We start from the raw sequence: 22,447 nt of genomic DNA, 5'->3' as shown, positions 1-22,447 counted from the left end.
GAGCCAGTCTGGGACAGCACCCGCCTCTGGGGCTGGAGTGAGTGACGGACTGGATAGGGACAGGGAAGAGGGAGTGGGAGGAAGAGGCACAAAGGCACGGCCAGTGGGAGGGCGAAGGTGAGAGCTGGCTGGAGCCCCAGCATTTTCCGGGCTGTTATTCTGGGCAACTTTTTATTTATTCAGAGGCTGGGGATGCGGCTTAGCATCTGTCGGCTCAATATTTATCACAAGCACATTGGCCTTGCACCACGGACCCGGAGATGGGGCCTCTGGAGGACCCTCTCCCCCACCTCCCCATTGCCAGGGCACGCTTGAAAACCTGTAAGGAAGTGCTGAAGGGCAGGACCTGCCCCAAAGACCACCTAACCCAACTCTTTGGTTTACCTTTGGGGAAATTGAGGCCCAGAGAGAGAAGCAGCCTTGCTCAAGGTCACAGGGCACTCTGGTATTTGATCCCTGATCTCCTGGCTTCCAGGCCACAGAACAGACCAACGCCACTGGAGTAAAGATACAGCAGACCACAACGAGGGCTGCGACAGCGCCCCGCCCTCCAATCCGCCAGCAGGCGCAGCGGAGCCGACAGAAATCTTGGCACGAGGCTGCAGCTTTGCCACAGGAGTCTTCTATAAGGTACTTGAACCCCTTGAGCCTCAGTTTCTTTTTCTGCACAAGCAGGTAACCAAACCCGCCTCACAGAGCGGTTGGGAAGACTGCACAAAAACACCCTAGAAACTGTAAAGGCCTGTCCAGCTAGAATTTGCTTATTGATAAAATGCTACATAGCCGGGGGAGGGGGAGAGGCTAGAAGTGAGGCAGGATGGCTGGGGGTGTGGAAGGGGTGGGGAACGGCCACGGCCACCAAGTCCCTTTCTTGTCACAGCCTCCAAGGCAAGGCAGGAGGCAACTAAGAGATCAGCAAGAGCACCCTCATAACCAACCGAGGACACATCAATGACCCTGAGCAGTGCTGGTGGTGCCAGTTGGCGGAGCTGGTGCTGACATCACACGCCCACCGGCTCCAAGCCTTCCAGCAGCCATGAGGTCAGCTCACAGAGCGGTGGCACCTCCCCCAGCGGCCACACGCTGAGCCGAGAGGAGCATGGCACTGCCAGGGCCGGGCCGGGCGCCAGCTCGGATTCCAGGGGTTCCTCCTTCCTCCCACATGCTCCCCTCTCCCATCACTTCTCCTCCAGCCCCGCTGATGGCGTCTCAGAGCACTTCCCCCATGAACACAAGCTTGCTGCTTCTCATATAACACGTGAGCTGTGGTGTGAACTTCTGGTAAATGAGATCTTATTTAAAACTGTGTGCTTTCAGTGGAGGGCAAGAGACAGGCTCCAACACAGCTTGGCCATCTTGCTGGGAAAAGGAGGTGCTGGGGCTGTGTGTGGAGCCACCAGCGTGCCTGAGAAACCCCTGGAGAGGGGCCGCAGGGCCCTGCGCAATGCTTCCAACCCATCTATGAGGGTCAGACAGGGCATCGCTTTCTTCATCTATGCAGGAGGCGGGCACAGAGCTGACCCCGCTGGAGATCCGGGTTTGCCACGTGGAACAAAGAGCGGCTACACCTTGCAGGCCTTTCCAAGATGGCAGAACTTTGGACCAGAGAGGCCTTGGAGATGATTAGATCCTGGGGATCACTACCTCAGTGGCACTACAGAACCACCTGGGTTGCTTTTAAAGATCCCAATGCCCATGCCAGAGCCTAAGACCAATGAACTCAGAATCTCTGGGTGGCATCCAGGTTGAGGTGATCCAAGGTTCATCCAAAGTGAAGAACCACAGAGAGTGTCTCTTTTTAACAGGAGGTGTGCATTGGAATCACCTGGGGTGCTTCATCAAAATTCACACACAGGGGCTGGCCCTGTGGCCTAGTGGTTAAGTTCAGCATGCTCCGCTTAGGCAGCCTGGGTTTGGTTCCTGGGCACCAACCTATACCACCTGTTGGTGGCCATGCTGCAGCGGCGTCCCACATACAAAATAGAGGGAGATTGGAACAGATGTTAGCTCAGGGCAAATCTTCCTCCAGGAAAAAGAGGAAGATAAGGACCAATCTGCCTCAGCAAAAAAAATAAAAAATAAAATAAATTAAAAAAATCACATGCCCAGACTTCCTAAACCAGAACTGCCAGGGGTAAAGGCAGGCAGGTGAATTCTGAAAAACCTGGAGGAGATTCTTATGTACAACCCTGATCAATCATTCACTGAGCACCTGTGCATAAAGGGCGCATTCTGCCATGCCTTGGGGTATAGTCCTGGGTAGGTGACATGGCCCTGTCCTCATAGGGTTTAGATGTTAGTGGGGTGACAGACAATAAACTAGCAAGCACATAAGTACATATGTAAATAATAATTCCAGGCGGTAATAAGAGCTAGAAAAAAAGTAAGAGAGGCAGGGGATCAGGGAAGGCTCTCTGAGGAAGGGACCTGGAACCCAGGAAGGACCAGCTGCACTAGGCTCAGTGGGGACAGCACTCGGTATGGGGCTGTGTTTACTGACATGGGACCTGCGGACTCCCATCAGCTGCAGAATCCATTCTGGTCACCCCCTATGTTTACAGGGTCCCAGCTAGACAGGAAATTCGGGGAAGAGGCCATTGGTGTCTCAATTGCCCTCTCTGGCCCTCAGGAAATTCTGCAGGCTGCTGGGCTTAATGTACCAGGGGAAGCTGTAAGGGACCAGAGGTCACCAGTCCAACCCTCTCAGTTAACAGACGGGGAAACTGAGGCTCAGCAAGAGGCATCTCAGCTCTGAAAGGGTTCAGTGGGACAAAGACTCCACTGGTCAGCCCCATTGTCAGCCCTTCCCCCTCCCCCAAATTCCCTGCTGTTTGTTGCTCTCTGTATAAACAACCTCTGTGTTCCAGCCCTGCTACAAGCCTGGGACACACCCAGGGAGCCTGGGTGGTAGGAAAGCAGGGGCACCCCCCCATAATCTCTCTGAGGGTGGGGAGGGCCTTCCTCCCACACGGGGAAGCCCATCAAAGGCCAGACAGACTGGTGCCAGATAAGGCCATGGAATTGGAATTTAGCGGGATCTGGAATTTCCCTGACGGAGTAGGCTGGTCCCAGCTGTCCACCCACAGTGAGCATCCCAGGCAAGGTTATGACATATTTGGGGAGAGGGCGGGTGGCCCAGGTACCCAGGGTCAGAAGCCCGATGTGGCAGGGAGGCCTGAGTGGGCAGAGAGAAGGTGGCTGGCTGGACCATCCCTGCCCAGGAGAGGCAAGCTGGGTCACCGGGTCGCTCTGTGGACAGACCACTGAAAGTGGCCACTGGCTTGCTCTTGCTCAGTCCTGACGTCCGCCTTTGAATGTGGTGCAGCCAGGAGGGCTAGAGGCCGGTGAGGCGTGTTCCGGGTCAGAAACCTCCCTCTCCGGCCACGGAGTGGAGGAGAGTTCCTGTTCCCACAACAGGTAGGTGTACACCCCGACCCTCTCTGACCAGTCAGAGCTAGAGCCCTGACAGTTCCTCCCAATCGCTTATTGAGTTCCCTAGAAGCAAAACAGGGTGCCCTGGAAGGACAATCTAGAACAGTCTAGAATGCTTCTTAATCTTTCTCAGCCACGCAGGAGCGGAAAGGGGCTGATAAGGATGGAAAATCAGCAGCCACACAGCAAGTCCGGAGGTAACTTGGGCACGTTACCACCCCGCTTGCCTCAGTTCCCCATCTTCAAAACACTCCTCTGACAGCTTCCTGGGCTGTCGAGAAGCCCAGACTCGCAGTGACGGTGCCTTCTGCACACAGTGCTCCCCGCCTGCTAGCCATGGGCACCTCCCTGACTTGTGTGTGCAGGAAAGCCAGAGCTGGCACGGGGCTCATTCTCACGACCAGCTCTTCCCCAGGGGCAGGGGACACTGGGTCCTCTGTGCCCCTTTACGGGGTCTGTCAGGCTGTGGTTCCTGAGAAGCTCTGAGGACTGCACCCCCCGCCCCATAAGCTCTACAATTCCCTAGAAGGAAAGGAGCCTTGGAAAGGAAGTCTAGGGCAGTGAGATGGAGATGCCCAGGCACCCAGGAACTTCTGATTAGCCAGCTCTTTTCAGCAGTGTCAGGGTCCCCAGGGGCTTGGGCGAGCACTCTGGCCCAGTGGGCCATGACGGGGAGGTGGGGAGGGGCTTGCTGCAGGCTTCCAGTAGCCCCTCTCCCTGGAGGAGCCAGACCCTCAGCTGGCCCTGCCCTTCCCTCTGCAAGCTGCACAGGACCCGGGGAGGGGGCAGAGGAGGACACTGTCAAGGGTGTAATAAACGACTTATTGACGGGTAAGCAGAGTTCCTGGGGCTTGGAGTACAGCCTTCCGGCAATTATGTCCTCCACCACCTGTTCAAGCCCCCTCCCGCTCTGCAGAGGCTGAGGTCTGCTTGGCCCCTTCCCCCAGGCCACTGCGACCTGCAGGGGCCTGAGATGTGCAGACAAGCCCCTGCAGGGCTCCGGAGTGCCCCTGAGGCTGCTAATGTTCCTCCCCACGCGCCCACGTGAACACGCACCCTCTAGGACTAATCCTTAAGATGGCGTGGGCCAGGGAGGGGGGGCTGACTGACACTGGCCACGAAAGGCCTGTGGGAAAAGCCCATCAATCAACAGCTCTTTATTGAGATCTGAATCACATCGGTGGGGTTCTTCTGTTCACTCACCACGCAATCATTCCACAAGTCACCACTGAGCAGCCAGCACTCACTGGAACACGCAGGGAGGTACACAGGGGATAAGACCTGGTCTCAGCCCCGGGGAAGACGCAGAGGGAGCCCCTGGAAGAAGCAGTGAATCTGGAGTCCAGAGACTAGGGTTACACCTAAACTCTGACATAAACGCTGGGAGATTAGGGTGGGTCACTTCACTTCCCTGAGTCCCATTTTGCTCCTCTGCTAAGACGTTCCTCCCAGAGTCCATACAAGGACTAAAGGAGACAATGTGTGCAAACTGGCCAACGTGGGCACGTCAGCAGGTCCAGGGCAGGAGGGCGGCCCAGGCTCAGAGGGCCTATAACACATCTGGCATGCAGATGGGGTGTATGTGGATGGGACCCTCACAGGTCAAGGTGACAGCAAATTAAGCAGTCACCTCAGCATCTTCCACAGCTCTGTATAGAACGGAGGGTGCGTACTTCTGTCGAGAGGGACTGGAAAAGGAAGATCCAAGGCTTATCTGAGGCCCAAGGAGCAAGCTGCAGACCCTGTCAATAAACAATAAATAACATCATCTCCCACACTGTGCAAAGCCCTTTGCACACCACGTCCTCTCTGCGAGGTGGGTGAGGTAGGATTCATTATCCTCTGTTTTACAGAAGAGGAAACCAAGTCCCCGAGGGCTGAAGGGATGTGCTTAGGACCACATGGAGCCAGGAGTCACAATTCAAGCCAGGGTCCTGCCCTTCTCCATCTTACCTAGTGGCAGCACAGGGAAGCTGTCCCCCACACAGGCCTCACCGCCTGGATCTATGAGCAGAGTGGGGAGGGGCATCTGATACAAAACAGAATGTATTCAAGAGGCCATGAAAAGAGAATGAGGAGAGAGGTGGGGACATGGCCTGGCCTTACACCCACTTCTCCTACATGATCCTATTTTGTGCTTTACTTCTTTTGCTTGTCAGTATGGCCTGGAAATCACTGCATATCAACTCATGGAGAGGTTCGTCATTTTTTATAGCTGCATAGTACTCCAGCATGGGGTTGCATCATAGTTTATTCAACACCTCTACCAGGGCATTCAGGTTGTTTCAAATATTTTACAATTACAAACAACGTTGCAATCAATCATTGTGTGAATATGTATTTTTGTGTTGATAAAGGTGCATCTTAAGGGAAAATTTTTAGAAGTAGGATTATTGGGGCAAAAAATAAAGTGTATATGTACTTTTATTAAGCGTTGCCAAGTTATCTATCCGAAGGATTATACCAATTTGCATTTCCACCAGCAATGTCTGAAAGCGTCTGTTTCCCACAGCCTCCCAACAGAATGAGCCTTCATAATTTTTAATTTTTTCCAGTCTTATAAGTGAGAAGTGGTATTTCAGAGTTATTTTAATTTACATCTTTCGAATTATGAGTGAATTTTAACATTTTTTCACGTGGTTGAGGGTTGTTGTTATATTGTGCTTTGTCACTTGTCCGTTCATGGCCTTTTCACACTGTTTTTTATCAGGCTTTCGGTCCTTCATCTCTCAACATTTTAGAGTGCTTTATGTATCAGGGATATTAGCCCTTTGTTTGTAGTACATGTTATGAATATTTTCTCCCAGTTTTTCAAATATTGTGTTTTTTGACTTTCTTTTGGGTGCTTTATTGTCAAAATCATTTTAAAAATTGTTATGTAATAAAAATGATCCATTTTTAAATGTTATCGCCTCCGGATTTTGAATCATAGTTAGAAAGCCTTTCCCTAACCCAACATTACAGAGGAATTCACCCAAGTTTCCATCTAGAACTTGTACCACTGTTTACATGTAGATCTCTAAGCCATTTGGATTTATTTTTCTATATGGTGTGAAATATGAATCAAATTTTATTTTTTCCAAATGGCTACCCAGTTGTCCCCACATCAGTTACTAAAAAACCTGTCCTTATCCCAGTGATCTGATATGCCACCTTTGTCATATACTACATTTCCATACGCGTTCAGGTCTAATTCAGGACTTTTATTTTCAACTGGTCTATCCACCCATTCACGCTCCAGTGCCACACTTTGTTAATTATAAAGGCGTTATAGGATGTTTTAATATCTAGTAGAGACAGTTCGACTCCTTTACCCATTCTTATGCCTCTAATTGATTTCTCTTGTTCAATCACATTGGCTGATGCTTCTAGACCAGCGCTGAACAGGAGGAGAGAGGCAGGAATCAGGCCTTATTACTGAAGCAGTGGAAATGCCCTCACTGTTTCCTGATTAAATAAGACACTGGCTTTAGGACTAGGATATATATATTTTATCATACTAAAAAGTATCCCTTAATTCCTATAAGAGTTTATACCATGAATGGGTGTTGCATTTTGACCAAAGCTTTTTCAGAATTTTACAGCATTTACAGAAATAATCATATGATTTTGTTTCCTTAGATTCATTAATATGGTATATGATATTGATTTGGCACTTGTCATTTATATTAACAGATTAATGCATTCCCAGAATAAATCAGATTTAGTCACTATATATTATTTTCTTTACAAAAAGAGAATGGAATTGGATGCCAATGATGACAGCTATCATTTGCTGGACACCCTCTGTGTCCTCTGCTTGTGTTATTGTCTGACTGAAGCCTCAGGACAGTTACGTGAGGCCGGCTTCACTGTTCCCACTTCACAGATGAGGAGACCGACACTAACCCTGGTGAAGCAGCCTGGCCTGTCACACAGCCAGCAAATAAAAGACACGGGACTGGATCGTGGGTCTCAGTATTATGTGGGCAGTGTTATTTGCTGTTATTTAGATAGATTAAAAATGCTTATTGCTTGAGAAGATGTTGGAAGAGGAACAACTCTGTAAGAACTGGGGGGAGGGTCTGCCCCTACTTCCCAGAAGCCAGAGCTGCCCTCTGAGCCCACCCCGCAGACCTCAGCCGGGTGTGCTGTCAGCAAACAATCTGCGAGACGCCCCCAGGGTCTGCAAGGCCAGGCAGCAAGCAGTCCTCGAGGTCTGCCACATCACCTCCGGCTTAGCCTCCTTCTGTCGTGGCATTTATGTCTTAGGTTCCAGACAGTGTGGGAGCAACTCAGAGAAGGAAGACTGGGCCAGGGGGTGGTGGGCTGCGACGAAAACCCTAGCCCTCTGCTCCTAGCTAGGCCTCCCTGCCCCGGCTGCGGGATCACGTAACTTCTGGTGGGCATGGCAGGTGGTGTGCTGGCTCAGACACATCGAACCCAGCACTGACACTGACCTTCCCTGACGTGGCACGCCAGCCTCCTCTGCTCTGGGGCGTGGGGCACGGAACAGGATGGGAAGCTGTTGTCATCTAGTTCAACAGCCATGGCCAGCCAGGCCAGAGGAGAGGCCAGGGCCCACCCACCAGCGGGAGGCTCCAGCCAGGGAAATGGAAATGTGGGCCCTCCCCTCCCGCTCCAGAGCCAACAGCTCTCAGGACACCCTGCACTGCACAGTCCCCGGGCAACAGACCCTGCTCTGCCGGCCTCCTTCCACCTCGGAGCAGTGGCCCCTGGGGTTTGGAGAACAGCTTCTGAAGCACCTCTCCAAGAGTTTTTTCCCTTGGCTCTACCTGGCACTCAGCTTCTTTTATTCCTTTTGCTGATGGGTAAACTGAGGCTTAGAGAGGGAGAGTGATTTGCCAGTCACACAAAGACAGTGGCCTTACAGCTGACGCTTCCAGACTCCTAGTCCAGCGCTCTTTCCAAATATGTATGACAATGCAGGCTGCGCCCCCGCTGCAAACCCCAGACAGAACACCAAGTCACCTTGGGGGCCACCCTGAACCTCAGGTCTAATATCCCCATGTGGAGAGGCGAGTGTTGGAAAGAAAGAAAGAAGGAGTATGCCCAGTGATCTGCGGGTTGATTTCCTCCCAGCTAGAAAGCAGGAAACCGACCTTTATTGACCATGCCTCATCTTGTTTGACACTCTATTTGATCTCCCCATCAACCAATCAGGGCCCCTATTTTACAGGAAAGAGATGCACGCTCAGGGAATTGCAGTTAGTGACAGAGCCAGGACTTGAACTCAGTTTTCTGACTCAAAGGTGGACCCTCTTCGTTTCGACAGATAAGGGCTCGGAAGCCCAGTGGGGAGAGACTAGCTCAACACCACATGGCAGATTAGCTGCGTGGCTGGGATTAGAAACCTGGCTTCCCAATCCTTAGCTCAGGACTCTTTTTGCTGCTGTCTCCTCCGTGTGTGTGTATGTGTGTGTGTGTGTGTGTGTGTGCACGTGTGCACACATCTGTACAGAAGTGGGGGGCACCAGCAGGAAAATGTAGGGCCAGATCAGATTTGCAGCAGTAGTCGCTATACTCAGCAGCCCCAGACGTCTTGGGCTGCCAGGCAGGCAGGAATTCCAGATCAGCCTATGGTAGGGGTTCCTGGCACGGACCAGCAGGCACCCAGCTGTGAGGGTGGTAGCTGGGCCAGGCCTAATGCTGCCTCGGCCAAGGGCCTAGGGGTGTTTAATCCCCCATAGATGCTCCCTGAATATCAGCACTGGACGCAGTGCCAGGGAGAGCCTGGCTCAGCCAGACCCTGCAGCCAAAACTGCTCCCCAGCACCAAACCCAGCTCCTGCCAAGAAGCTGCTGGCAGTTGCTACAGGGTGCTGAGGCCTGTGGTTGGACTCTGCCCATGGGCCTTCAGATAGACCCCCTCAGCCCACACCTGCTCCCAGGCCTCAGGGCCAGATCCATGCAATGGGCATTCTCTTGTGCCACTAGAAGGCAAGGTGGAGGGGAACGATCAATGGGCTTGACAGAGCAAGTAGGAAACAAACATTTAAGAAGTGCCTGGAGCAGCCGTGCCTTGTGAAGGCCCCCTTGCAGATAAGCACAGAGTGTACCGGCCTAGCAAAGGTGTGCCAGTCTGCTTTCTCCACAAAAGGGGCCTAGGGCACTTGACTGTAGGACAATTAATTTTTTGTGGCTCCATTGTATTTAGTGAATAAATTCTTTCCTACCTAGGGTCTCTGAAGGCTGAAGACCTGGCTCTGACTTCCATTGTGCCTGGTAAACAGTACAGGTTCGAAGAGAGAAAGAAGGAACAAATGAAGGGAGACGGGTAGGCCAGGAGGAGGTGGAGGCTGTAAGCCAAGCAACAAGAGTCTCCTAATTCTTTGTTACTCATCCACAGCAGCAAGGCCAAAGCGCACTGGGACTGAATCACCCCTGGGAGTAAGGCCTGACTGGGAGTTCCTCATTCATCCGTTCTACAAGTGTTTTTCGAGCACTTTCTGTGTGCCAGGGACTGTGCTGAGCACCAGGGACACTCAAGTGAGCAAAACTCAGACACATTAGACCCAGTCTCCCTAGTCGCTAGTGTCACAGCTGCTCTCCCATCATCCAGTTGTTTCAACCCCACCCTGCTTCCACCCACTGACCCTGCTTCCTATCCCCACAGCCCTGGCTCAGTGACAAGGAAAGGGAAGGGTTTGAGGCTGCCCCATATGATACACCCCACCCCACTGTAGGTCACGGCTCACTGTCTCTGAGTCTCACTCTGCCCCACTGTATCACAGAGGGACCAAAGGTGGAATGGGGGAGGGGACCAGGAACAACTTTCCTGGAATTTCTGACTCAACTTCTTGTAAGCTCTGCATCCTCCGTGGGTGCTCAGGCCCCAGGCCGGGCAGGCAGGCGCCTCTGATCACATTACCGAGCTGCTTTCCCTTGGCTCTGTCTCCTGACGCCAGTAATGCCTCCAGACACCACTCCAGGCCTCTGGGGGTTGCAGGCTCCTGGGTGATCTCAGCAGATGTTCCTCTCGGATCTTGAGGATGCCTCCTGGTACCCACCAGGCCCAGGTGGGCACCAGAGACCTGAGAACGTAGCCTCCTTCTTCCTGTCCCTCTCCTTGGCCCTCTGCTCAACCTGGAAGCTGCCATTGAGGACTCTCTGTCCCCTTGCTCTCCTGCCTAGAGATGTACAGAGAGAGAAGCAGGGCCCAGCCCCAGCCAGGCGTCAGCCACACTGGGGGTGAGGGAGAAGCAGGAAGGAGGGAGGGCAGTGGAGATCAATGGAACCTCTCTGTGCCTGGACTGCATATGCTATCTCACACCACATCGGTGCCCAGTGCAGGCAGCGGGTCAGCCCCGCCTCATAGCTGGGGACACTGAGGTTCAGGGAGCGTGAGCCACCTGTCCCAGGCACTTAGTAAGAGTCAGAACCTTTTAATTCCAAGTCCTCGGCTCTTTCCACTGTACTAAGAAGGGACCCCTGGCCCCAGAAGTCTTGTTTTACCAGATAATCAGATACGAGTCAGTGGCTGAATCTGGAATGTTTCCTGGATGCATGTGCCAGACGTTCCCACCCCACACCTTCACATACTCATCCCCTACCAGGGACGCCCTCTCTGTTTACCCAACTCTGCTCATCATTCAAAGACTGGTCAAGCCAAGTGCCATCCTTCCCTCCTCCAGGAAGCCTTCCCTGACCAGCCACCCAGGCCCACAGGAGCCTTCTCTCAACAGCTGAAGCATCTCCTTTCATACCACCCAATATTTGGCACCAATGATAACAATGACGATGATGACCGTGAATGTTATTGAGTACTTCAGAATGTAGGAGGCATCTGTATGCATTATCTCATTCACCCACACAACAATCTGAAGAGATTTCTGCTATTACTACTTCCTTTTTACAAACCAGGAAACTAAAGTTCAGAGAGAGGAGGCAACTTGCTATGGGACATGCAACCAGACAGTGGCACAGCCAGGATTTGAACCCCAGTAGTCTGCCTGCACAACCTGCCCTCTAAGCACCATGCCAGAACCCTGCGCTTTGCCCACCTCTGATCCCAGAGCCCAGCACTTACTCAGGGTGAATTAACGTACATGCACATCAAGTTTTAGGGCTGGGCTCGTGTCCCAATACCCGAAGTGGGGACAGGATGCCTCATCCCCACCCCCAAGATCAGCTACCCCCCACTCCCGAGAAATGAAACAGAATGGTACGGCCAGGCCTGGGTGGTCTGTTCCTGCTACATCCTCCACGGAGCCCCTTGAGCCTTGGCGAGGGTGGCTGGGTTGGGGAGCCAGGGCCTCTTCTCTTACTGCCCAGGCTGCTTCTGCTGTAGGGTCCTTCTCCGCCTCATGGGCCCTGCTTGGTGTTTGGAGCTCTTGGTCTCCAAGGCAGGAGATGCTTATGGAGCAGGAAAAAGGGACCGAGGTCCCGGAGGGTGATTTATGGCTTCAGAGAGAAAGAGAGAGAGACCCAGGGATGGATAATGCTCACAAGGGCATTCCAGTCGATATATTGACTTTGTGGAGGGGCCTCTATAAACACACGTGGTTCTGGGCCTTAGCTACCTCTGTTTCTGGCTGGCTGCTGGGGCCTCTTGAGATGGAACCAGACAAAAAAACCCTTAAGGATCATCCTTCTACCTTTCCCCTATCCCAAATTTACAGACGGGCAGACCAACCAGGACCCAGAGAAGGGAAGGCACTTGCCTAAGGTCACACAGCAGGAGAAGGGCAAGAACCAGAATCTCCGAACTCCCAGATCAGGAGCTGCTGGGCCTCCAGGCCCTGAGCCTCCATGCTTCCTCCTCCCACCTACTCCCCTGGAGGAAGACGTCTCAGGGACCACCGGGCTCTCTCCTGAAGAGGCCTGAGAGCTCCATGAGCGCTGGCTGTGTGCTGGGCACCATGTTAAGTGCTTTATCGGGGAACAGGTCATGTGATCCTCAAAACCACCCAGTGAGGCGATACTACTATCCCATTTACAGATGAGGAAACTGAGGCACAAGGCAGTTAGGTATGAGCTGCCCAAGGCCACAGAATTAGTAAGTGGCAATGCTGGGAGGCTACGTTAATCTCCTCAAGTCTCCAGATGGCCATGCACCTTCTGCACGGGCAGCCGAGGCCCTCGGGAGGGACTTTTGTGGGGAGGGATGTGTAGAGGGGCTGGGGGTTCCTGGAGGTGGCGATGGCAACCGAGCTGTCTCCCTCTAACTGGCTCACGGGAGTGGCTGGGCTGAGGATTCTGCCCTTCCTTTCTTGCCCACTCTTTGTTCTCTGGCAGTGGCATCACAGAAGGGAGAGAAGTATATCTCCCATGCCCCCACCCCCAAAATATCCCTACCAGTGCTGAAAAGGTATTTTCTGAGTCCACTCCATCTTCAAGAGCCCAAAGAGAGAATCAAAGAACAAGAACTCCTTTCCTCTCAGGCCCTGCCCAGGCTCCCAGGACTCAGAGGGTGCTGGGAGGGGCAGGACCCCAAGGCGCACCCCTTCAGCTGAGCCTGCAAGACCCAGGAACAGGAACAGGGCGGGGGGTTGGCTCACCAAGGATGGGTGCCCACCCAAGAGCGCAGCCAACCCGAGGCTCACAGGGCCAAATTCCCCAGAGTGGGAGGGATCTGGGCCAGGCACACCCCTGTCACCCAGTGCCCCAGCTAGCTAGCCCCCATCCCATCTTCTCTTCACGACACCCTCTTAGAAAGACCTGAAAAGGAGAGAGTCAAGGCCTGGCTCACATCACCCCCTCCAGGAAGCCCTGAGGCTTAGAATGTTTATTCTTTGCTGTGCTCTTCCCTGTGTATGTCATTGCCTTGCTTGTCATCTGAGACTTTCTGAATGTCATTTACCATGTTTGGAATGGACATCAGCATCCTACTCAGTGACCTCCTTGAGGGCTGGGCTCAGGGCAGCTCTGCCTCTGACCCGAGTCCCAGGTCAGCTTCCTGAGTGGGCACCACTTTTCCAGTGGCGTTTTTACAAGGACCAAGTGAGGTCCCACCTATAAGAGGGTTATAAACTGTGAAGCGATCTGCACATTTGTGGGGCTGTGATTTCCTACAGGTCTCCCAGCTCCATAATGGCACATCTCATCCTACAGTTATGGATGGCAGTCCTCACATGGGCAGAAGTGGGACAGCAGGGGAGCCCTTTGTGACCAAGTAGCTAGCTGATCAGGGCAGTGAGTCCAGGGCTCACGTGTGTCTGTGTGCATGTGTCCTCTTCCAGTTGCTTCCACTGAGAGTCCCAGCCCCAGCCATGACTGCTTATGTTGCTCTTCATTAGGGTCACCACTCATTCAAACTCTAACTGCTTCTTCTCCAGCAAGGCTCAGAGGAGACCCTACTCCCACTGGAGAGCTGAAGCATGAGCTTGACCCAGCTCGGGGGGAGGTCTCCAAACCGCAGGCCCTGCCACTGCTCTGGGTAAGCTGGGAGTTGACTGCAGGAGACCCAGGGGCTCAGATCCCTGTCCTCATGGGGGCAGTCACCCAAGCTCCTGGGTTGGCTTTAGGGCCTATTTATGGCCAGCCTTCCTCCTTCTGGACAGCAGGTCATATTGTTCTCAACAGGGGAAGCTAGCCTCTGCCCTTCCAACTCTAGAACCTGGCACTCAGACCAAATCCTGCTCACAGTCCCCACTGCAAGGTAAAACGAGGTCTCCTTAGTGCTGATGGGCAAATGGCCTGGGTCCCATCCCGAAGAGGCAACCCCAGAGAATACAACGGATGGAGCTCCCTGTGCCTGGCAGTGAGCTCACTGTGCCCACACGTACATACCTATTTATACACAAACACACCACAGCCACACCCATATGCACATTGCACACCCCCCCACACACACCCAACACACACATATAGCCATCTACATCACACATCCCCAAATACAAAAGGCACGACTCTCCACACACACATCCATTCCTCCTGCACACATCACCTCCACACACACCTAACACCCCAACATACCACCACACGGTACCCTCACCTCGCACTGCACACTCGGCCTCCGCCCACCTCCTTAATACACAGTCTCACCCCCTACACACACTCCTTAAAACACACTCACACCCACAGACCGCCTTCCCCGAGAAATCAGGCGCGCAGCGGCGGGGAAGCTGTGAGGTGCTGGGGGCAGCCTGTTCTGGGAGGTGAGAAGGAGGGAGGCTGGGCAGCTCACTTGCTTGGCGGTGGCAAGAGCTCCCCCCGGCTCCTTAAGACTGATTTAGCTCGGCGGGGGGCGGGGGGAGGAGGGCGGCGAGGGGGGCGCAGGAGGGGAAGCGAGGCAGGGGCGCGCGGTGCCAAGGTGCACGCGGCCGGTTCGGCGGCACTGAATCAACCCCGCAAGCTGCGGAGATGCTAATCAGGCCGCTTTGTGGGCAAGGTAAATTCGGGAGCTTCCAGCAACCCGGCGCTTTTTGAGAGAAAGAAAAGGAAACAAAGGGGCGGGGGAGCGAGGAGACGGCTGATTTATGCCTGCACTTCAGCAAATGTTTTCGCTGCCTTTAGCGTCTCCGAAGCCGAGGATCGGAGAGGAACGTGCGCCGTGGGGACCTGTGGCTTGGCCTCGCGGGGCTTGCCTGCCCTGCAGGGGTGCAGCGGCTGGGGCGATAGGGAGCCGAATTCGAATCCAGCGCACCCGCCCAACTCACAGCGAGGAGCCGCGGCCAGCTCCGGGATGCCAGACTTCTCCCAAAAAGCCGAGGGGCTCACTGGGCCCCGGCTCACCAGAAGGCGTCGTTCGGGGAGAAATTCCCGAGGTGCCGGGCAACACCCGGCTGAGCGCAGCCCCAGAGGGGGCAGGGGGTGGCGCCCTAGCCCCAACTTCAGAAGCAAATCAAAAGGGTGGAGCACACCAATTCCCTCCAGCCTCCCGAAACTGCCCTTCCTTGTATTATTCTAATTACGGTATTTTTAATTTTCCTTAAAAGAAAAAGAAAAAAACCAGAAAAGCACAGAGCGCACTTGTTTGGTTTCATTTTGCCTTCACAGCTTTAATGACTGCATTTGTGGAAGCTGTTTAAGAAACTGGTGAGGAGGAGGCGGCGGCCAGGAGGAACGCAGCTCTGGCCTCAGCCGCCCTTCCTCCTCTCTCCCCGCTGGGGGCCGTCCTGCCTGGCAGCAGTTTTTCTACTCCTCAGCCCCAGCCCAGCCTACCGCGCTGCCTCTCCTCAGTTTCCTACAGGCCTCAGTGGGTCCCAAGTTGTCTCCTACCCCACTCCCCCAGCCCCAGCTCCGAGGTTCAAAAGACCATATGGTTAGCCAGCAGGGGAGCCTCCAGGTCGGGCCCTTCAGAATCAATAACCTTGCTCTCTGGATTCGGCATGGAAGGGATCCATCTCCTCCTCTAGCCTAGTCCCCGAAGTCCTAGGCAGCCCCCACCCTCCTTAGAAGACACTGATGAGGAAGGGAAGGAGAGGTGGGAGGCAGACCCAGGGTCATAGTACCTTAAGTCGTGGGTGGTGGGGGGGCTTCAAGCTTTAAAACACACAGTACAAAGGTATTCTGTCCCCAGCTATACAAATGGGTGCAGGGCTCTAAAATGCTAATGTGTCACCCTGCTGCCCAACGGAGCAGGGTCTGTGATTTGTCTTAGCTGGGGCAGGTCCAGGCAGTTGCTGAGAAGATCAATGCTGGGGACCAGGGATGGAGCTACCTTTGGGTACTTGCCTGGTCTCGGGGCCTCACCTGTGACCTTTGGCCCTGCCCTGCCCACCTCTCCTGCGTCTATGCTCTCAGCTCCCCTCTTTCCTCCATCCTGCTACAAGTCCCAGTCTAACCCAGTTACCAAACCATCCTTATCTTTTGCTGCCTGTCTTAGGTGGTGCCTTGATTTCAGAATCTCAGTCCTAGACCCATGCTGGTCAGTCTGCAGCCCAGGTGGAATGAAGGAACCAGGCCTAGGCCGAGGTTTGTGAGGCCCAAGTTCAAATGCCAGCTCTACCCCTGAGTCCCACTGTAACCCTGGGCAAGTCAGCGCCAGTCCCAAAGCTTCAGTAGTCAAATAAGTGGATTGGAAAGGAGGGGAATTGTTTTGTCCTACAGAACTCCCAGTTTGGGGGGTGGGGAGAGGAAGGAGGAGAGAAATTACATATGAAATTCCTCCCCTGCAGTGGTACTTTCATTTTAATGAGAAACCCATTAAGACACTTGATTTTCCATTTGTTTAAATGAGATGCGTATTTGCTATAGTGTAGAGGGCGACAAGAACGACCAGGAACTCACACACACACACACACAGCAGAGACACTAGGAAAACTGACTTTAATTGTACCTTAAAAAAAAGTGTTGTCATGACACCTCGGTTCCTTCTCAACCATCCCAGCCAGAGGCCAAGGGAAGGCTCATTAAAAGGTCTAGGAATGGCTGAGAGGTGGGGTGGGACGAGATTCCCAGCGTCAACCAGGCTTTTGAAGTGGCCTCTCCTGGCCAGTCACTTGCTGACATCTCTTTCTAAGGGTCTGGGGTTTTAAGGTTCCAGGTTTGACTTCTCCACCACCAAACTTTATGGCTTAAAAAAATTCTCAATGCTTTAAAGGAAGATAATTCTCATATTCACTGGGGATGGGGGTGGGGGAAAGGAGAGGTGCCTACCACTTGAGGTGAGCTTGGACATCCCCAGGAAACAGCGCCCACTGTGGGGACAGCCTTCTCTGCTTCAGCTTGATAGGGAGCTCATGGCAGAGGGTGGATGGAGCAATGAGGAGGAGTCCAATGTGGCCTCAATCAATCTAGCTATTGGACAGCAGCCCTGCACACAAGTCTGCCAACTGTGGTCAAGTGAAGGCAAGATTTGAGGAAAGCCAACACTCTGGCCCCAGCTTGCCCCATCAGTGAGATGGGACCCTTGAGGGATCTAGTGGCAAAACCCAAAGAACATTCTGAAGGGTGCTCTGTGCCTATGACATTAGGGTCGTGTAGGAGGAAGGGGCCCGTTCTCCCTCCTGAAGGCAGGTCTCTAAGGACCGCACATTCTGGGCAAAGGAAAGGCTGCAGGCCACCCCACCAGTTGGCCCCTCTCCAGGCTGGTGGACAGGCAGCCCCTGCCGTGCTAAGTAATGAGCACAATTCCAACACGGGTTCTGCTCGCTAGTGAGAAATCAAAGCCCAGCATTAGAGGCCATCTCTGGCTGGGCACCGTTCATGCCCAAATCCATCAAAGCCCTGGGCCTGGGGTTCTTCTGGGGGCGGTGGGGGCCGGATGCTTTGTTAAGCAGGAAAGGCAGGCCAACCCCAGCCTCACCAGCCGAGCCTATTCGGCAGCTCCAGAGAACTCCAGGCCAACCAATCTTGTCTTTCTCCTGCTTACCCGAACCCCCACCCCCAGGAAGCTCAGTATTTATTCCCCATCCCATTGCCCTGCTGATACAAAAACGGCTTCCCAAAGCCCAACCCTGCCATATGCCATCTACAGAGACTTCACCCACCCTTCCATCACCTCCCATCAAACACTCTCAAACCACAAACCTACACCCTAGCCCCGCACCTCCCACCTCCCACTGCACTCCTTGAAACCCGGCTGGTCATTCGGCAGCCTGCCCCCTCCCCCATCGTTACCTTCCAACTTCAAAACACTGCTTTAAATACCAGACTCTGCCCAAATCATAATTAACTTGGATCAAATGATTGTGTCGTAACTTTACAACACAGGGCTGGAAGAAAAAGAGTGGAGGATGTGCTAAAACCAAACCCTCACTCCTGGGCCGTGGGAATCATTAATTCCAGAGTGAACAATCTTTGGCTATGGGGGGGAGCGGATGTCAACAGCGCAGCGGAAGGGGGGAGGGGGCTGCGTCATCTCATCCACTTTCGGCAACAGTTTTCCTGCCCAATTCTCAGCCTCAGCTCAGAGGACTCGGTGCAGGATGCCTCCCACCCCCACCCCGCCCCGGCGGCCGAGGCCGCGGCCAGGCCACTTGCTTGGGTTCCGGCACCAGAAAGGGGCTGGCTCCCGTGCGTCCACAGGCTCCCCGGGAAGACGCGGCCCAGTCAGCGACGCCGGGCCCAGCCACAGACGAGCGAGACATGTACACATCCACGGCGGGAGAGGGGGGATCCTGACTCTACTTTAGGAGCCCACCAACCTCCGTAAGGCATCCTGCTGCATCCAGAGTAGGAGGTGTAGGGAGGGAGCGCACCTGCTCCCCTCGGACGGGGAGATGTCAGTGACCCATATAAAAGGAAACTCGGCAGGATCACTACGTATGACGCCCCCACCCCTGCCACACACAACACCAACACTCAGAAAAAAATCCTTCCAGACCTGCGGGTCCCACGATCTCGGGGAAAGCTGTACGTGCAGGACTCAGCCCTACCCCCTCAACAGCCGAAGCCCTCCCGCGGCCTCCTCCGGCTGGCGGAGCGGACCTGCGCTTCCCGAGCCCTGCAGGTCTCTCGCTCCCTCCTTCTCGCCCGCGCGAGCCGGGGCCCGCACTGGGAAGTTGCCGGCGAACAGCAAGCGAGCGCACACCTGGCCGCGGCGGCGACAGTTTTTCTTAGGCGCAGCCGCCAGACGCGCGCGGAGGGAGCCGGGGGTCCCCCGCAGGCGCGTCCTCCGGCAGGCGCAGACGCCAACTCAGACCCTCGTTCCAAGGAAAAGAAGCGACCCCTTCCAGGCGGGAGCAGGCGGCTTCGGCTTACTTTAAAGCCCCGGGCCTGCGCCCCCCGCGAGGTGGCTGCGCTGCCGCCCACTTTGGCGGGGTAGAGAAATCTACCTTCTAACTTGGGCGCCCTCGCCGCTTTCCCTGCGAGGACTGCCTCAACTTCGGGCCAAAGTGCGGCGCCAGGGTCCCCTCGCGCCCGCCCGCCCGCACGACCGGTCGCTCCTTACCTGCTTGGCTCAGCCTCGGGTCCCAGCAGAGCAGCAGCGCCAGCAGCAGCGCGCCCCGCGCTCCGCTCCGGGCCCACATGCTCCCGCGGCCCGGCTCGGGCGCCTCTCCCCCGGGGCCCTCTCCCTGGCCCCAGCCTCGCCGCCGCCGTCGCCGCCGCCGCCGCCGCCGCCTCGCCGTCCTTCCCGGCGCCCGGCCGCGCCAGCCCGTGCCCTCCGTGGGGGCAGCGGCAGCCACGCTGCACAGGGGCCGCCCGGCGCTGGCAGCGCGATTGGTGCCCGGCGCCCGCTCTCGAGCCGGGCTCCGGCGCGCCCCCTCTGCGCCCCTCTGCCCCGGGGCTCCGAGCGCTCCCCGGCTCCGAAGTTGCGCGACCGAAGGTGAGTGCGCTCAGCGGCGCTCGCAGCGGCCGGCGCCGCGCCGTCCGACCCCACGCGCGCCTCCCCGCGCCCCGCTGCCCGCGGCCCGGTGCCCTCGCCGCCGCCGCCTGCCACAATGCCGAGCGCCGCCGCTCGCCGGCCGAGCGAGTCCGCGAGCCGGGGCACTGCGCGCCCGGGGCGGGGCCGGGCGGCGGGGGCGGGGCCGGCGGGGCGCTCTGGAGGGGGACGCGACGGCCGCCGGGGCGCCGCCACGGTGGAGCTGGGGGCCCTTCAGGGGGGTCCTCGCGAAATGCTAGGCTCGGAGCGTTGGAAAACCCGGCCGCTGGATCATAGCTGTAAGCGGAGTGCGCCCAATTTTCGTTCGCCAAAACTGAGCAAGTGTACCTTTGCGCTCTCCTTTGGCTCGGCTGCGTCAGCTTTCTCCTCTGATTAAACCCCGGACTCTCACTTCTGGCTCCCTAGTCTGTATTACATGTGGGGGTCTTTCCACAAAAGCTCCCTAAGTGAGAAAATCTCACACACTCAAGCCCCGCTTAAGCTGGGGCTTACAGCACGCGAGCTTGGGCGTAGACCTGAATCGTCCTGGTTGGCCCTGCTTGTCTGTCTGTGCTTGGGCAGATGTTTGCCAGACCCTCTGAACCTCCTGCAGCACTCAGGTCCTAGGATGTTAGAAATAGGCCTCCGGAGTGACAGTGGGGCAGAGGGGAGAAGGCAGCCATTTGGGGCTCAGGGTAAACTTGGGCTCTGTCCCTTACCTGCTCTGTGACCTTGAACAAGTTTACCTAACCATTCTGATGCTCTCTTCATCATCATCTGCAAAATGGAGAGAAATAATAACTATTTCTTAAAGGGGTGTAAAATTGAATGAAAAGATGGGTACGGAAACTGCAACACAAATATTAATAATCTCTTTTTCCAAGATCCCTTCCAGCCAGTCTGGTTCCTGGAGGGAAGTCCTGGCCAGCAAGGGGCATCTGGGGCTAGGTGGAGTTTGGACTTAGTCTTGAGATTGAAATTCAGAGCTGTCAGAAGGAGTGGATCAGCTCACACTGGCAGAGACCCTCTATGCACCAGGCAGGGGGTTAAGTATTTTTATGTGCTTCACCTCAGTTAATTCTCACAAGTCTCTGAGGTGAGTATGTGCCATTTGTATTCCACATATTATAGTTGAAGGAACAGAGGCACAGAGATGTAAAGTCATTTGCCCAAGATCACTCAGCTTTGAGTGAATCAGTGAGTGAATGGGGCAGGGGAGATGGGATTGGAGAGAAACTCTGAGCTGGGGCAGCTCCTCTGGGGCTGGACTGGCAGCAGCAGGAATGCCTCCTCCACCTAGCCCTCATCTGTTCACTACTTGGGATTTTTCCGGAGCTGGGATCTAGAATCACTCCTCAAATACAGATGCAGTGGGCTGCTTCAGGAAGGGGTGAAGGAAGTCAGACGATGGTCCAGCCAGGCCCAGGAGCCAGTAGGGAGTGGGCTGGAATAGGACCAAGTGTCCCCAGGGACGCTTCCTAGATTGGAGGAGAAAGGACTTGGAGGCCAGACCTGCAGGCTGGAAGGGGACCTGGTGAGGGCAGAGAAGCAACAAAGACTGCCCAGTACCCTCCTGCACACACACTCGCCCCACAGGTTGGGGTCTGGAGCATCTGGGGGAGGGTGCATGTAGTCAGTTCCCTCCCCAGCCCTCTCTGGCTGGGCACCCGGCATCAGGAGGCTGGATATGGGTGGAGTGGGACTTCTTGGGAAGAACTTTGGCGAATCGAGAAAGGTCCCTGAGATTAAAGGTAGCTGCATTATTTTTAGCTTGGTCCAGGACAGCCCAGGAAGGGCAGGGGATGAGAGTCAAGAACTCATGACACCCAGCCAACCCCACCCATCCACATGGCCACAAGCACACATACGAACACACCCTAGACACACTTATGGGCTCCCCTCGCCAATGCACACCTACCAAGGTACACACAGGTGCAAAATGACCCTCCAGAAACACACAGAGAGGCACCCAACTGCAGAGACAACCACATACCTAAGACATAGGACTAAAAAAGCACACACACACCTTGTCACAGACACAAACACATACCCCAAAGCACAAAGACACTCTTAGGCAGATGACACTACAGATAGATATTTAGATACTTAACTGGCACCAGGAAAAACATATAGGGACACAGGTACCAACACAACATCTGACTGTTACCCTCTGGATGCAGGCACATGGTCAAGGACACTATGCTGGATAACTCAACAGGGACCTCAGCAGAGGCATGAATGCAGGGACACGGGGCCCTCTCTCTCTCGCTCTCACACTCTCTCTCACACAGAAGGCTAGTGGAATATTGTAGATTTTTAAAAAAACTTATAGCCCTCAGGACTTTGCTGTTCAGGCAGCAATTGCACCAGGCCGGCCCTTCTAGTCCAAGTGTCAGGGTTCATGACTTTGTTTAATTCCTGGCTGGAGGGAAGAGGGCCTGGGAGGGGGCAAGCAAAAGGCAAGTGGTCATTTCCCCCTCTCCTGCAGGTCCCTGCCCCACTTCCCTCCCCAGTCTAAAAACTCTTTCAACCCTTGCAATATGCCCATGGGAGGCCCTGGGCCCTGCTTTCCCTCCAGCATCAGGGCGGGGGACGTACCACACTGGGATCCTGCCACAGTCCCCTGCATTCCTCCCATGCTGCTCCAGTGCCTATGAGAATGCCCTTGCCCCAGCCACCTGCAGCTGAGCACCCACTGCGACGTGATTGCTCCCCAGTCCAGGCATCTCCCAGTGCCTGCCGTCACCTGGGGCCAGAGAGGGGGCTTCAGAGGAGTCAGATTGCTCTGAGCCCACACTTTCCCGGGGATGGGTGAAGAATGGGCAAG

General features: G+C 55.0%; 1 protein-coding gene across 2 annotated transcripts in view; it reads right to left on the bottom strand.

The window, feature by feature from the left end:
* The window catches only part of UNC5B (unc-5 netrin receptor B), an 84,404-nt gene extending 64,812 nt beyond the window's left edge, over positions 1-19,592 (bottom strand). The window contains exon 1 of one of the 2 annotated variants that reach the window (XM_023644489.2): positions 19,210-19,592. In XM_023644489.2, the coding sequence (XP_023500257.2) occupies positions 19,210-19,288 (79 nt within the window). In that variant the 5' untranslated portion in view covers positions 19,289-19,592. The remainder of the gene's footprint in view (positions 1-19,209) is intronic. The other variant, XM_023644500.2, reaches the window with a different exon arrangement.
* Positions 19,593-22,447: the final 2,855 nt, after the last annotated feature.

The sequence above is a fragment of the Equus caballus genome, chromosome 1 (genome assembly GCF_041296265.1).
Source record: "Equus caballus isolate H_3958 breed thoroughbred chromosome 1, TB-T2T, whole genome shotgun sequence".
Taxonomy (NCBI): domain Eukaryota; kingdom Metazoa; phylum Chordata; class Mammalia; order Perissodactyla; family Equidae; genus Equus; species Equus caballus.
This window is presented reverse-complemented; position numbering and strand designations above follow the sequence as displayed.